This window comes from Castor canadensis, chromosome 13 (assembly GCF_047511655.1).
Source record: "Castor canadensis chromosome 13, mCasCan1.hap1v2, whole genome shotgun sequence".
Classification (NCBI taxonomy): domain Eukaryota; kingdom Metazoa; phylum Chordata; class Mammalia; order Rodentia; family Castoridae; genus Castor; species Castor canadensis.
In genome coordinates, this window is record NC_133398.1 from 49,985,080 (window position 1) to 50,002,632 (window position 17,553).

At 41.4% G+C, this 17,553-nt stretch overlaps 1 protein-coding gene across 1 annotated transcript in view; it reads right to left on the reverse strand.

Moving 5' to 3' along the window:
- The window catches only part of Mtap (methylthioadenosine phosphorylase), a 47,493-nt gene extending 30,188 nt beyond the window's left edge, over positions 1 to 17,305 (reverse strand). The window contains exons 1-4 of the mRNA XM_020186510.2: positions 17,169 to 17,305; positions 6,682 to 6,768; positions 5,490 to 5,548; positions 1,856 to 2,023 (exon numbers count right to left, since the gene is read on the reverse strand). Of these exons, the coding sequence (XP_020042099.1) occupies positions 1,856 to 2,023; positions 5,490 to 5,548; positions 6,682 to 6,768; positions 17,169 to 17,201 (347 nt within the window). The 5' untranslated portion in view covers positions 17,202 to 17,305. The remainder of the gene's footprint in view (positions 1 to 1,855; positions 2,024 to 5,489; positions 5,549 to 6,681; positions 6,769 to 17,168) is intronic.
- Positions 17,306 to 17,553: the final 248 nt, after the last annotated feature.

Sequence of the window (17,553 nt, forward strand, 5' to 3'; positions counted from 1 at the left end):
AGGGCTGTAAAAGGAAACACCAAATGGGACACCTCCTGCCCCATTCTGGTCCCCTCTGACCCAAGAGATTCCTGTCTCTACCCAGGGCACTCTGGGAGGTGGTTATTTCCACCAGGAATAGGATAAGGAGTGGTCCTAGGAGACTACCTTGTGATTTAAAAAAAATATTTGTTTATTTACTTTTTTGGTGCTAGGGACTAGATCCAGGGTTTCACACATTAGGCAAACACTCTACCATTGAGCTACACTCCTAGCCCCTCAATTACTTCTACATGCAGAAAAGGCCCTGAAACTTGGCAGCCATTGTTGTTTGATTTTTTTTTTTTTTTTGACTCTGGAACATTATATAATAGTAGTGCAATGAAGTAACAAAAACAACTCTAGGCACCTGATCGATCTTAACTCTGTAAGAATTAGACATCATTAGGCCCTGATAGGATACAGAAGGTAGGATTCTTGCCAAGAATTCGCAATTGGTTTCAATCAGGCCTCCACAGTTAGATTTTAGTTTGCAGCAAACACAAGGGACAGGGAAGATAATAAATGACTCAATAATACAATCAGTAAAATCCAGAATGTGGGACAATACAAGACAAAAGGGAAAATGAAGATGGAGACCTCTAGACAAGAAGGCACATGTGTGTAATGAGTGGACATTCTCTGGGCCCTTTCTGAAAAAACTCAACTATGCAAAAAAGAAGTTTGTAAGATAAAAGTGAAAAGGAGAGCATGGTCTAGATAAGAAAGTATTAATGTATGATCTTTTTAAAAAAGTGGTATACAAGCTTAAAAATTCCTGCAAAATAAAGGGATGATCTATGGATTAGAAAAAAGTATTTGCAAACTATATATCTGGCTAATATCTGAAATATATAGGGAATGCAACAGCAATAGCCCAATTAAAAATAATAGCAAAAAAAAAAGGTCCCTCAAAAGATATTCTTCAAGATACAACCAGCCAAAACACATTAAAAATGGTCATTCTCTTAGCCATCAGGGAAATGCAAATTAAAGTTAAAATTAGACAGTATCTTACATCTGTTAGAATGACTTATGAAAAAGAGAAGAGATAGTTCTAGTGAGGATATGGAGAAAAGGGAGCTCCTGCACACTCTTGGTGGGAATGTAAATTAGTATAGTCATTCTGGAAAACTGTAGAGAAGTTCCTCAGAAAACTTAAAATATAACATACCGTATGATTCAGCAACCCTACTTATGGGCCTATTCCAAAGGAAATGAAATGAGCATGTTGAAACATACCCACATGTATGGTGGCACTATTCACAATAGTGAACATACGAAATTAATGTAGGTGTCATCAGGGATGAATGGATAGAGAAATGTGTATATAGACAAAATGGAATACTATTCAACCATAAAAAGACAACTGTCATTGTGACTAAATGAATTGTGACAAAATGGAGGACATTTTGCTAAGTGCGATAAGCTAGACACAGAAAGACAAATAGTGCATGACCTCACTTATGTGTGGAATCTGACAGTCAAAGAAGTATTGTGATTATAGGAAATAATAATATAGTATATATTTCAAAATTGCTAAAAAAGTAAAAATCAATTGTTCTCATCACCAAAATTATTAAGTATCTGAGGTCTTTATGTTAATTAGCTGAATTGTTAATCATTGTGCAATGCATATATACATCAAAATACCAAACTGTACTCACTGATGTATAAAACTATTATTTGTCAATTAAATGTAAAAAGTAAAAGTCCCATAATAAAAGGTTTAAAGGGAGTTTGTGCCCTGCCCTCCCCTTCTCCCTGGGGTTCCCACACGTTGTCCATCTGAGCTGGGAGATGGACAGAGCCTAACACACTTTAAGTGACTGCTCACCTGTCAATGAACTGATCAATAATGACGATGTCACCAGGCTGGATCTCCTCCCTCAGAGAGCCGCAAGCTGTGGTCACTATGACATGTGTACAGCCCTCTTCCTTCAAAGCCCAGATGTTTGCCTGGTAGTTGACTTTTGAAGGCATGATGGTGTGCTGCCTTCCATGTCTAAGGAGAAGAGAATGAAATGGTAGAAAAGCGTTCAGGGCATTTTAATATTGTTAGAAAAGAAAGCTAATCTATAGCCATGTTTCCCAACTTTTTCCATCAAAAGCATTTTTACTATCAGAGGAAGAATGAGAAGAGGTCAGGCAATAACCAATCAAGCATTTCATCTTAAAATGTAGGTCAGTTTTACATTCCACCTATGTATTTTCCTATCAAGTGAAGGCAATACTTCACTGAGAAGTCACACTCCAGAAAGACATACTGTGTTTGTCTTATGGGACACAAACACCTCAGAGTAAAACATTTGGTTTCATATATTCCATTATACAAGAAACAAAAGGCAGCAATGAAACAAAGTAGAAATAGAAAATCAAGTTCCCCAATAAATCTCTTCATTCCTTTCTGCTGACCATCTGAATAAGCTAATGAAAACATCTAAAATATGAATTTCCAGTTATTAGGGTGACAGCCACAGTTTTGTCCAAGAACCACTATTATGGGCTAAACTATGGCTCATAAGGATTCATATGTTGATGTGATCTCCACCTGTACCTCAGAATATGACTGTATTTGCAGTCAGGGTTTTTCCAGAGGCAATTAAGCTAAAATGAGGTTATTACCATGGACTGGTATGCTTGTAAGAAGGGGAAAATTGGACAAAGACATGTACAGAAGGAAGAGGATGTGAAAACAGAGAGTACAAGCTAAGAGAGGCATGGAATTGACCCCTCACTACTCTCAGAAGGAACCACTTCTACCAACACCTTAATTTCAGAATTCTAGCCAGAATGGTGAGAAAACTGTATTTCTGATATTTAGGCAGCCAGTCTGTGGCACTGTTAGGGTAGCTCCGCAAACTAATACAGCCATTTAAAATACTTAAAGTACTTAAAATAAAATCCAACTGTGGACCTAATATCATTTGGGCCCAGCTTATGAATGCAACCCTGACTCTTACCTTTATTTATTCCAATTAGTGTTCACTGGCCTTGCTGCTCTTCCATGCTCATTCTTGAGCAGGCTTCTGACCCTCTTTAGGTCTCAGTTCCTAGAGATGCCTTCCACAACCACTGCCTCTAAGTCATGTCATTATCCCTCGAATTTATTTTTATTTCTAGCACTTCTCAGAAACTTAAACTATGTATGTTCTTTTGGTGGTCACCTTTCCACCAAGAATAAATTCTGAGGGTGATGTCCTTGGTCAGTCTTTCTCACTGGCACCTAGAATAGGACACTTGCCATGTAAGAGATTAGATCTGTAGGACAAACAAACATGTTTGCTTAAAACTCTTTCTTCACTTGGAACACACAAGTGCACACACACACACACCCAGAAAAACTCCAGTGAAGAGCCAATGAAGGGAACTAAATTTCCAAAATAATTTTTGAAATGCACATGTGTTACATGGCATTCTTATACACAAATGGGCAGTATTTTATAACCTGTGGTGCTTGAAAAACTAACACATGTGATGTGCTACCACAGAAAAGCAGTGTCAAGAGTCCTGCTTCCCTTACATGTGGACTGGAGGCATGGCTTGAACAGCAGAGCACCTGTCTAGCAAGTGTGGGAGCTAAATTCAAACCTCAGTACTGCAAAGCAACCCCCACCACCCAAAACCTTTCCTTTACATGCAGAAACATGTATAGAAGCAAAAAACAACACACCAAACTTTACCTTATCCAATGGTGAGTAAGTGTGGGCTTTGTTTGGCCTTATATATTTATTTATTTTTGGAGAAAACATTTAGGATCTGTTATTCATAAGTATAAATTTGAGTATCTACACATTTATATATTTAATATTAATACTCTGCAGCCATATTTAGAAAAAAAAAGACTAGAAGTAAATATATCCAAACATTAAAAAGAAAAAAAGAGAATTTTGGGATTTGGATTATAACTGGTTTCAAAGCTCTGCCATGTGCTAGCTCTAAGGCCTTACCAAAGTCACTCAACTCTCTGAGTCCAGTTTTTTTCATCTGTAAAATAGATAATGAAATATATCTCTTTATATAAGGTTAGTAAATGTCTCTTGTTTATATTTTTGAAGACTTTAGTAGACTTTTCTGAACAGAAGTATTGAATGCATCAGCATAACTGCAGACAAACAGAGTTTGTCAGATGATCTCTCAAAAGGTGGGGGAACCAACAATGACAAAATGGCACATATGTTTTTCTGAGGCTAGTCTCCAAAACTCTGATTAGATTTTCCAAAAGAAATTAAACAACCAAAAGCAGTTCAAGGGCTGGGTGTGTGGCTGAAGTGACAGAGCACCTGCCTAGCAATCATGAGGCTTTGAGTTCAAACCCCAGTATTGTCACCGGGAGGAAAAAATAGCTCAGAAACACTACATTAACAGGTCAAATATCTCAGTCTGACCTTTCATTTCAGTAGTATAAATCTTCAGCACTGAGCCAAATCACCGTTTCCTCCTATAGTTTGGAAAAAATTAAGTGATACTACTCTAGCAATGACTACAGACTAACAAATCTACCCTGGGTGAAGATCTAAAATGAAAATTTAGTTGTGTTAGCTCCCAAGAATCCACTCCTATTTTAAAAAATGTAGAGGCAAGCAGACTTTTCTAAGATCCTTGTTTTCATGCCCTCCATAACTCCTTCCTCTTCAGTGTGGATGGACCTGAAACTCACACTCAGTCATCAGCTTGGGATGCTCAGAGAGTCTCCTAGCCTTCTAGGGGCAAGCTGTTATGGCACCACCTGCTGCTGTGATGTTGCAGGGAACGTGGACAGTTTCTAGAACTGACTTTCCTTTTACAACTGCCAGGAACTGAATTCTGAAAACAACCACAGGGCTCCAAAAAACTCTTCATGTGTGACCTTGTGAGTCCCAAGCAGATAACCCACCAGTCTTCTGACTCACAGTAACTGAAATGTGTGCTGTTTTAAGCTGCTATACTTGGCTAATTTGTGACACAATGTAAAACTAATGCATGTAGTGTAATTTCTAACCATGTGATAAAAATAATGCTGCTTCCTATATAATAAGGGAGCAGCACTAGCCCTGTCCAGGGGACAAGGGTATAGGAACAACAAGTAACCCAGTGCCCCCTCGTCACAAATACTACTACTGCTACACAAGAAGTGGTAAATGAAGCATTGTTTTTGTTTATCTTGGTAATTTGAAGGAAAAAAATGAACAAAAAAGGTAATTTCTTCTTGCAGTTAGAAACAAAACTTTAATTTTAGTCAAACTGATTATCTGAGGCAGTGGCGGGGGGAAGGGGGAGCAGGGGAGGAGACAGGAGGTAGGCATGAGATCTTTCATTTCCTAAGTCATTACAGCTTACCCCAAATCAATATAAGTCACAAAAGTGATTAAGATGTTCTGATGGCTCTAACACATAAAAACTCATACCTCCGTCATTACTCTTTCTAGAATTTAAGTTAAAATTCAAATTTCCTTTTAGTAGACACATTTAAAAAACTTAAAATACTTTACCTTGCAAGGAGAACACAATCGACATTTTTTATCTTCCCCAAAATTAAGGCATCAGATGGCTGCATGCAATGAAAAACAGTTACAACTCAGTGATTTTAAAAACATGTGTATAAACAACTAAAAAAAGCTATCATTTCAATGATTACTACAATTGATTCATGGAAACTTGGGAGTTCAAAGATACAGCTTAGAGTTTAGATTTTATTGATCAATATAATTATCAACAAATATTTATTGATCTCTCTACTGGTTCCGAAGGTTGTGTGTAATAAGTACTATCTAGTAAGGTCTATTTGTAGCAAGTATCCCAGGGGACTCTGACAGTAGACTAATTAAATTTAGATGTGTCAAGGGCACTTAGCAGGTTCAAGAACAGGTGTGACAGTGAAAAGCCAATAGGCTAGCTGGCCACTGTTGTGGCATGAAGAACTCAGCACAGGAACTATCTGCTTGTGTTAACCAGGTCTCAGGTGACCATGGGATGACTTGAGGCAATGACGGGAAATGCCCTTAGAACAGAGATAGCTAAGAAATCATGAGGCTAAGAAGTGGGCCAAGATGAGAACAGGATTTGGATGACCCGAGGTTAATCAGGGCTGAAAAGGAGGGTTTAGTTGGAATGGCCAGGTGTAGAGATCTTCATGGAGAATCAGGGGAACTACAATGTTTGGAAGTGCAGTGTGGAATTAGGAGTAGGCACATGACTCTCCCTGGCTCAGGTTTTTGACACGGGCTTATAGAATAAGCAGCCTGTCCTAGGAAAGGAAGAGTTTTATTTCCAGTGTCACTAATTACTGACTGTGTTCTGGATCCCCAAGACAATTCTCCTCTGGGACAGGGTTCACCCAGAAAATGCCACTTCATCCTATTAGTCAGTACCTGTACCCTAAATCACTGTTGTGTGACCTACAGGCCCCAAAGGAGAAGCAGAAGCCGATTTGAATGCAGATTTGAAGAGTACAGTTGCTATGTCTGAAATGAGTGCCTAGCTTCTAACAACATATATTGAGAAGTTACTTGAAAACAGCAAAGTCTAAGGCACCCTTACAGATAACCTTCTCAGCTGATGGAAACTGATTGTGAGAGCCACTCTGGGCTGTTAAAGTCAAAAGCAAATATTTGTCTTAACGTAAAATCAAGCTAGTAAGGAGAAATGGAAACACTAACATGTCTCTACTAACTGGATATTAACCTTGCCAAATGGAGTATCCACATATTTTTCAGTTCTTCCTTCTAAAATTTCTGGATCATCCAGGCCTGTTCCACCAATTATTCCAATCTAAAGGAGAAAAAAAGATCATTACTTTTCATTAGAAACAAAGTATTTATTTTAAGAAAATTCATTTATCCATACTCATACTCTTCTCTATTCCTACTAAGATTCATTTTTAAAAAATTGAAAATTACTAAAAACTTAGTCAACAAACATTTGAAGGACTTCATAAAAAATAAATGAACAAACATTAAGATCTTCTCTTTCTAAAAATAACCAAATGTAGGTCACTTTTTTGGACTCTATCACATTTATTTTTGAGTTACAAATAAGCACAGAAAGGTACTTTTAGGTTAGAAAACACGTCATAAAAGTAAGCAAATGTGGTTGTAGAAAGTTCTTTCTAACCAATTTTATTCTCTACCGAATGGATTATGGAATAAACAATGTTCAGAAAACTGCCAGGACATGAAATTTTCATTATGTCCACTGGATGGTGACTTTCCCTCATTAGGACATTTGATAAAGAAATGAGAGGTTTTTCTTTCCTATGTCATGAGAGTCACAGAACTGCAGGGAATGCAGACAAAAGAGACTAGAGTAGGAGTGGATAAAAAGTCAGCTTCAGATATACTTATGGAATCAAACGCACCCGTGCCTGTGTGTAACTTCACATTTACATACGGTAAATAAACATATGGTATTTCACATACAATGTGTACTATACATATGCTAAATTCATCTATTAATAGAACAGTAATCCAAAGGTAGTTCTAATTTTAAGTTCAATCATTGTATTGAAGTTTTCAGAGATGATCTGATAGCCCCTGTCCTCAGATAAGGTAGAAAAACATGATTCTACCCTCTAAGAGTTAACACAAAAATAACAATTACAAAGACAAATATTAAAACTAACAACCAAGTAACTAAAATCACTAGGAGTCTTTCTGGACTGACAATATTTAAAAAGTGAGTGACAGGCTGAAGATACAACACTTTACTAGAAACCTCACAGAAAGGGTCCAGAGCATTTTTCAATAAAAGGTTTTAATCTATTATCAATTGAGTAAGATTTTTACTAAATAAAATGAAACGTCCACAATTAAGAATAAATTTGACATCCGAATTAAATAATTTTCAGGTCAAGGTACATAAGTTGATTTAAGTCAACATGTAGGAAAATGGTTCTCTAAGTTTACTGGGGGGGAAAAAATATCAACAACTTGTGCTGGCAGAGTGGCTCAAGTGGTAGAGCACCTGCCTAGCAAGCGTGAGGCCTTGAGTTCAAACCCAGAATCTCAGGGAAAAAAAAAAAAATCAAGAAAACAAGGACAATTTAGCAAGCTTTTACTTACTGAACTGTTCAAGTTTACTCATTTCCTTAAAGGTTAAACCAGTTTTGACGTTGGTGCCACCTTGTGGCACACTATTGAAACAACAGCAGGTTACATCTTTTGTATCAAGTAAACATTACAAGTGAAAAGTAGTCAATATTAAAGTTTTTAAACCAATAGTAGTGTTCACCTAATTCTACACATTTAAATCATCCAATCCAATGGAAATATTTTTTCAAGAATATCGTACTGTTTTATGCAATTCTAGCCCTTGCTCTGGTGTGGTTTTTTCATCACTCATTTCATGTTACTTCCAAATAAAAGATAATGGAAGGGTCCTCATCCTACACCACAAAAATAAATTGCTGACTCTTCAATTATTCTCCGCCTACTCTTTGGAAATTCAGCTACTCGTAGAAACTTAGGTATTTCCTTCCCTTCCTTCCACTTTATCTTGATTGTTTCTGGATGTCCCCTGGGTCATAGCTTCTCAGATTCTGGAATCAACACTGGGCCCTCAGCTTGTATATACACAACAAATCTAATTGTTTTGGAACCAATCTCTTAGTTTAGACAAGCTAGTGCAGCATGGAAGAAGTAATGAATAAATTAGTCAAGTGTTCTGCTGAAGGTCAGAGGCCTTGAGCTCACTGGCAGCATCCCCAAGCTTGAGTCCACACCACTCTGGCTGTATTATGGCCCTGCATTAGTCAGTCAGCAACTCAGACCTCAGCAAAGAACATATAGTACTTGACCTGAAAGCAAGTGGTCACTGCTCTCCAGTTAGGTCGTAAAGGACTCTGGCATTGGAATGATCTGCAGACAAGCCCATCCGGTCATTCAACAGGTTTTAGTTGTTAATGGAAACCCACATCTTGCAAAGCACATGATAATAGAGTGGTGACTGCATACTGTCCTGCCACACTAGAGAACTGGACCTCCAAGATGGAGGCCAGCAATATCAAGATTTAGCCAATGTCGCCACCTGCTGGCTTTATAGCGACTGCTAGATGAAGCACGCACACACACACACACACGCACGCACGCACGCACGCACACGCACGCGCGATAGCTCAATTCGATAAACTCCCTTGGGCCTCTGAATTCAATAAGTGACTGTGTCTGAGCATTTACATGTCACAGGTACTGTGTAAATGCTTCAGAGGGCTTATTTATCACAGCCTCTCTGTAACTCAGGCCCTATGGTATTTTACAAATGGGAAAAGAGAACAAAAAAATGAAGAAATTTGTCGAAGAGCAAATTATAAGGAGCAATGCTAAACCGGAGCCCAGGTCTTTGAGGCTTAACCATTATGATGTGGAGTCACTCATGATCTCATATTCTCAGGAAATAATGAAAAGATCATGCCAAACCCCTGGGACTAGAGCACTAGTCATCAGTCTATAAGAAAAATGATCTTTTCTATCAAAGTATTTGTTACTCTTTTAGATTACTTAAAAATTCCTCAGGTCGCCATCTTAGGTGACTTGCATGTTTATAGGGTCCTTGCTTCTTCTTCTGGATTCCTGTATAACTCCATTGCCTGCCAAACTGCATACCCTAACCCATCCCCCAAGCCTTTTAGCCAATTGAGGGAGATTGTTAATCTTTGACCTGGAAAAATCCCAAGTGAGGGGCAGGTAGGACTGCGTCAGGGATATAAGGAGGAGCCACTGTCAGCCATTTTGTGCTTTCGTGTTTGCTTAGCTGGAGTGAGCACACGCTTGCATCCTCTTGATCAAGAGAAAATTGCCTTGTCAAGATTTTCTGTCTCATGTGTGTCTGTTTTTGGCACTGGAGGGTTATCAATTCCAACAATTCCAGGCAACTCTAGACTGCCTAAGAAATGGGTGCAAGACCTGATACAGAATTTCTGAGTCAATTATGAGCAACTAGGAGTTCATTACACAAGACAAAGTTCTGAAATAGGAACCATCTGGTCAACCAGATTTTAACAGCTGTGGTTCCTCCCAGTTTTCCATTGATAAAACCACCAAGCTAACCTCCTCTATAGGAAGGGTGATGGTCTGTGAAAGCATTTTATCCAAACAGTGGCATACCTGGCCAGAATGCTTACTTACAACAAGTCTGAAAGGGTGCATACTAATCCCTACTGTATGTCCACTTTCCCTGGTACCAGGCCCCAAGAGACTTCATCACTCTGAAACTTGGACAGTGCTCTAATGGTATTTCAAAAGACCACAACCTTGAGCAGCTGAGATCAGCTCATGCCAGGGAGGTGGGCTACTTTTGAGTGCTTCAGGCTCATGATGAGATAAGAGAGCTGGAGTTGGAGCCGGCACAGACCCGGATCTGAACATTTCAGTCCTTCAGCTCTGGTTGCTGCTGACAAGCTTGGCAAGTACAGTAGGCAGAAGTCCTCATTACTGGGCCAACCTAGCTTTAAAGCCTCTCAGAATCTTGCAGAATTCAAGAAACCTAGCTACATGGGGACAGAGTGACCAAATACCCCAGCATGGGAGGCCTGTTTAAAATCTGTAATATGGTCCAAAAGACAGCTGATAGCTCTATCTCTGACAAGACACCTGCTCTGGAAACCTTTGCAGAGAAGGATTATGGGCCAAATGGTGCTCCTTCTCCATTCATATGTTACTTTCAAACTCCTGGTGTTTTATAATGTGACTATAATCGGAGAGAGGGTCTTTTAAAGTGGTGATTAAGGTCAAATAGATCACTGGGAGGGGCCTAATCCAATAACCTGGTGTGCTTGTAAGGAGAGACTGGGGCTCAGATACATACAGAAGGAAAATCATGGGGAGACATGTAGAGAAGCTGGCCATCCGAGAGCCAAGAAGAGACCAGCCCGTAACACCTTGATCTTGACCTTTAGCCTCCAGAACTCTGAAGTACTAAGTTTCTGTTTCTTAAGCCACACAGTTAGTAGTGCTGTTATGGCAGTCCTGGTAAACCAATACAATGGCATTATATTTTAGTCAGAGAAGCATAGATGGCCAGGGGGATCATAACATACAAGGCTCTCTTTGCAACATCAAGATATAAGTCTAAGGGGCAGACACCCTCTTGAAGATACACTTCATTCCTCAAAAGGCCAACTGGCTTGAGAAGAAATCTCGAAGCTCATTGTGTTCTCTACAGCCCTCCTTTGCTGGTGGAACAATGGCAAGATCTGGCACAGAGTTCCTCTTGAGTCAGCAGAAGGATACCAGAATCCCCTGGGAAGATTTCAATGCTAAAGCCTAGGTCTCAGACTGCAATTCTGATAAATGGGCAAGGCATAGTTTGTTTTATTCAAAGCTCAGCAGGTGGCTCTAATGTGCAGCCAGAATTGAGCACCCCGTTCTATGGCTTAAACCACAAGTTTCTAAAACGTGGGCTAGCTGAGTGCAGTAAGCTAAATAATGACCTCTATGTTAATCAGCTTTCTGAGTGACAAAATACCTGAGAAAATCAACTGAAGGAAGAAAACTTTATTTTGGCTCATGTTTTCAGTCCATGGTCACTTGGAATGGTGGACTGTGAGCCTGTGGCAAGGTAGAATGCTGTGGCGAGACGTACATAGTGGAGCAAAGCTGTTCATCTCATGGAAGCCAAGTAGCAAAAAGAAAGGGAGGAAGGGGCTGGGGTTCCAATATCTTCTTTCTCTATCTTTATTCCAATAGGCCTCGCCTCCTAAAGTTTCCATCATTTGCCAATAGCACCACAGGCTGGTGACAAAGCCTTTAGCATATGGGTCTTTGGGGGACATTTAATATACAAACCATAACAGACCCCCAGAGAGATCTTATTTATATCCCAATTCCCAGAACCTATGAATATTACCTTATGTGATTAAATGAAAGCCCGTGATATAGGGAGATGATCCTGATTTCCTGGGTGGGCCCTAAATGAAATCACAAGGGTCCTTATAAAAAGAGAGGCAAGAAGGTCAGAGGAAGGTGATGTGATAGAAAAGGAATGTGATTGTGGGGCTGTGAGCCAAGGAATGCTGGTCTCTGCAGAAGCTGGAAAAGGCAAGGAGATGGACTCCCCTTAGATCCTCCAAGAAGAATCAGCCGTACCAACACCTTATCTTCACCTCCTAAGGTTCATTTTGGACTTCTGGCCTCCAGAACTGTGAAACTACACTGGTGTGGTTTGAAGACCCTAAGTTTGAGGTAGCTGTTACAGTAGCCACAGGAAACAACACACCAGTAAGAATCACTTGGAGAGTCTGTTAGAAGGCAAAGACTCATTCTTTACAAACACCCTAGTTCAGCAACTCCAAAGTCAGTGAGCATCTAATATCCTACAGCTTGTTAAAGCCCAGATTGCTGAGCTCACCCCCTGAATTTCTGGTTCAGCAGGATTGAGTTGGAGCCTAAGGAATTACCAGGTGAGGCAGATGAACGTACTAACTGGCTTAGATGCCTTTGAGGTACAGGTTAGAATGCTATGATTACAATCACAGTTAAGGATTCAGAGTCCACTGCATACTATATTTGCATTATCTGTTTTCTCATCTTCCTTGCCTATGAGGGTCATGTTTTTACTTAATTTGTAGAACTACCATGAGAATCAAATGAAACATTGAAGTAGTATCCCTGTTTCTGTATACACTTACCAGGTGTGTTGTGCCCAAAGACACCTAAAATCAAAATTAATTTTGTCAAGGAAACCAAACCCTATTATCTCCCCATTTTACTTTGCTGTTCAGTACACAGACCTGGCTGCTCCTGCCTCTCCTCACCAGTCAGTCTCTCAGGGATGTAGCCCATGGATCCTCAACTGAGTGGGCAGTAGCTCTCTTGGCTGGGGAGAGTGCTGCTGGCATTTTATGGAAAAGGGCCAAGGACAAACTTTATGTGCTGCAATGCTCAGGACAGTTCTACAAAAAAACTGTCCTGTCCTTCCCCAAATGCCATTGTGTCCCAAGGCAAAAAAAATGAAAGTGCTGGTCATTTGATTTTCAACTGGTCCCTGAGTGCTGCTTCCCAGTTTCAGAGTATGATGTAAGGACTTCCAGTTTGAAGCCATCTGCCAGTCACACACAAGGCAGCCAAAAGGAGAGCTTTATAGACTCACTCTCCACAAATACTCTTAATACCATTGTATTTGCAGCCCACTACCCATCTTAGTGGGATCATATCCCCTCTTTGTCACAGCAAACAATCAACAAATTATTGTTTAGTCCTTCAGAGTGAAAGCTGAGAGGAGTTATAGCCCATAAAAGAGCCCTCCAGAATGCCCTCTCCCTGCCAAAGACTTGTTTAGCCTTCTGCATCGTCACACATGTCACCCTCCCATGGATAACTGGAGGACTATATCTCCCTGAGGTCCTCCCGGACAATGCCATGTTAACAATGTTAGGTGTTGATCTATGGCCTCTGATTCCAGCCACCTCCATCCATGGCTACCCAACATGTGATATCTTTACCCCCACCCCAACCACTTCTACCTGAAGTGAACCATGACTGTCTCAATTACTCTTACTCTAGGTGGCTGCACCCTCCTCAATCTACCACCTACTCTGCATCCATTCCATTACTATAGTACAGAGTTCTTTCAGCATAGGAATCCTGTATTTATACTCTTCACTCCAAAGAGTCACTCATGGTTCCTTAGCTCCTATTTGGAAATGATTCATCACTACTGTCTCTTGGGGTCCACAGATCAGACACAGAAACCATCCTCTCCTTTGTCCTCCACTCCTTCCTGCAGATTTTCACTACCTCTAGAGCTACCAGCCGAGCCTTGGGCACCAGTGCCATGGCTTCTGCCCAAACTTAGCCTTCCCCTGGCAGGCGATTCTATGTTCAGCAGCCAAACAATCACTTAAAAATGTAAGTCAGACACTACCTCAGTTTAGAACCCTTTAATAGCTTCCAAAAGATTTTGAACCAAATGCAAATTCTTTACAATGGTTTTTACTTGAGGATCCATCAGCTGTACCCACCTAATTCTCACCATATACCAGCACTGATATTCCTAGGACATCAGCTCACTTCTTGCTCAAACCTTGGTGCTAGCTATCTTGACTATGATCTTGCCTCAGGTTTTTTTTTTTTTTTTTATCCTCATTTCAGCTATCAGGTTGCCTTGAAGCTGCTCAAGTGGCTGTAACAAAATAACAGACTTATAAACAACAGAAATTTATTTATTTCTCACAATCAGCAGGCCAATAAGTCCAAGATCAAGGCAAATGCAGTGTCTGGGAGAGCCTGCTCTTTGGTCCATAGATGATGCCTTCTCATGGAAAGGGACAATAAAGATGTCTGGAGCATCTTTATTAAGGGCACTACTTCCATTCATGAAGGCTCTATCCTCATGACCTAATCACCCTCCAAAGGACTCCATCCCTCCTAATACCACCACATTGGTGATTCGCTTTCAACACAGCTTAAAACTCAACTCACTAGGGTCCTTTTCTGACCCCTACGACTCTCATTGTTTCACTCTCATGATGGTTGGTCTTCCACCCTCACTAGAAGATAAACTTGATAGGGACCTTGTCTTACTCAAAGATGCATCATTCGTATACAGCAGGTACTCAACAAATATTTTTGAATAGGATTCTGCTAGTAGAAAGCCAGATTTGAATGATATACCAAATACTATACTGCTAAGCCAAAACTCAATGTTTTTCACCTAACCAATGTAATTGATCTCCTCTTAAACTGAGGAGGTTAGAGTTTCAGTTCCAACCTTGCTAATAATTGTATTATATCAAGGAAGGTAGTAGGGTTGGCATTAATGAAGTGTCTAGGACTGAGCTCTGTGTGTGACAGGTTACTGTATCTAAATCCCAAAAGTTCCCAAAGTAGGTGTGACCAGTGCTCATCTTATACAGCAGAGGATCTTCAGGCTCAGGGGGTAGGTAAGTTGCTGACAAGTGGTAATGCTGGGACAGGAGCCTGGGCCTCTTATCTCCCACAGCTCCTTCTTCACCTCACCACACTGATCTCAGCTACAGCACCTCTACCCCCAACATCTCCAACCAAACTATTGCTTCTAAATGCACAGATGAAATGGTGCAGTTGAGTTAGGTCAAACACCACCTTGGAGCTCAGACACACAAATGTGCTTTCTACACCCATGTAACTGGACAGTGTCCAGTGGGTCTGGGTAGGTAGCCTGCTTTATCCATGCAATTCCACTCTCTCTTCTCTAAGGACGGATGGCTTCATACCCACACAATAAAATGGCATAGAGATCACATTTTAGATTTCAGAAATGCCTCACAACTCATTGGTGGAATGCCAAGCTCTAGGCCCATTCTGTCATCTGAACCTTGCTTTTTATAACACAGGACACTTTAGTTGACCTTTCAGGGTCTAGCTTTACATCTGCAGAAAGGGGTTTGTGTGGTTATATGGTCTTGAATGAATGAGTCACCTCTACCGTTCTATGACATAAGGATGACGTATGGTTTTCTATTAACCTAGTTTGCTCTGGACACTGACATCTTGTATCTTCTATATAGGATGTTTTCTTAGCAGTCTGGGGATACAGTATTAGCATCAAAAGCAAAGGTCTAGCCTCAAAGAAAGAAATCAGCAGGCAGTCTTAGCACCATTTGTACCTCTTAATTTTATATTCAGAAGCTTGCCAAGACCAGAAATATACATCATTCAATATTTACACCAGGGCTTAAATCACATTGTCCACTCTGCTCTTAAATGCATTGCATTAATTTTACAGGGAGACTGTGTGTCAGGAAGACTGCTAATCAGATTAAAGTGAGATTGTTTAAATACCATTCCTATTTTTGAAGGCAATTTAATGCATTCCTGTAAGAGAAAGGAGAAAAGCTGTAGCATAATGATACCAAGTATAACACTTTAATTGTTGGAGAAAAGAAAATTCAAAGTTAATTTCCCCTACTTATAGGGGAAGCTACTTATAGAAGTTCCCCTCCTTATAACCACTACCATAATAAGCTATACCTATGTGCAACACTGACCATACAATTCTAACCTTCCCAGGAAATTCTGCAGTAAAATCCCCACTTTAAGGGAACGCATATACTTTTCATGAAAACCCTTTCTGCCTTGTTCTCCCTGAAATATTCTTTTCAAAATGGCAAAAGAAGTTCCACATCTAAGTCTGACTGCAGCACCCTCACCCCTTCCTGTCACTGTAAGTGGCTCATGCTAACCCCTACTGCGTACTACAGATATTTGCCTGCTCACAGGAAAACTGCACACAGGTGCAGGGAATCAAGAGATGCTTGGAGAAGACCGCGGTCCTTCTGTCCCATGGGCCGGAAATTTCTAAAAGTGAACCAAGTTAACTACGATCTTGGCCAATAAAAACAGCCTAGAAAAGGTTTTAAGTTTTATCATCAGTTTTTCCTGTGTAATGTAATTCTAATCTCTCCACCAACCAGGACAGAAATGTTTAAAACCCCCAGGGAAGCTCACTGCAACTCTCAGAACTCATAACCTGCTCTGGCCAGACATTCCCAACGCACAATGATCCCTTGTGCCTCCGAGACCTCTGAGGGTTCAAGGCCCAAGAAAACCGAGCTCTTTAACTTTCAAGACTGCAAACAAGGCAGTTTCAAGTTAGAGGCCTCCAAACTGGGAGCGGCCCTTTTGCAGGGACGCCTGTACTCCTTTTCCATACTTACCAAAAAAAAAAAAAAAGTCTCAGAAGTCCCTCAGCATTGCGTAGCAGGGAAAAACCTCAGCAAGGAGGAGAAATCTAAGTTTGCAGGAAAAAGAAGCCGGAAGCTTGCAAAAGAGCAAGTACGCACTGCTCCCACGTGGGTTGAGCCAAGAGAGCGGAAGCGCCAGTCCCACAAGGCATGAGGGGGACAGTTGCAGCAGCTGCAGGCGCCGGACCACCTGGGCCTCCCGCTGACAGCAGCCAGGAGCATCTCCCTTGAAAGAAGTGGTACTAGAAAGGGGTAGCAGCACTGGCGCAGTTCCCGACCACTTACTGCCCCTCACCAACCCTTCCTAACGCGCTAGGGGAGCGGGTGCACCACAAAGGTTGGGGCAGGTCTGCTGGCACTCTGCGGGGAGTGCCGCGCGCCCGTCTCTCCACTGCCTCGCCGGATAGGGGAGCACGGGCAGGGCGCACGACCCCAAGGCGCAGTCCCCAGGGTGGGCGGCGGCGAGAGGGTAACGTGCGGGGCGGACCCGCAGCCCTGGGAGCGCTGATCTCACCTTCACGGCCGTGCCCGCGGCGCTCAAAGCCATGTCTGAACTAGGAGGAAGCTGCGGGGCCGAGCTCACTGGGCCGGCGATTGGCGCGGGAGTGAGCAGTGCGGAGTCCAGGGGCCGGCCCTGGCTCCGCCTCTTCCTCCCCGGGACGGCTGGATTGGCTGTTTGCGTGGGGCTCCCCGCCACCCCCTCCTCAAATCCAGATTCCCGCGTCCCGCCCCTTTTGCAGACCTTTCCGGTTCTCCCGGTTTCTTTTTGCATCCCGCGTTATAACGGGCTCCTGCGAGTGATAATAACGGAGAGCATTCATGGGGCGCTCCTATTTTGCTAGATTCTGGTTTTGCACTTTAATTAGCCTATTAACTTTCATCAAAGCCCCGGACGGAAA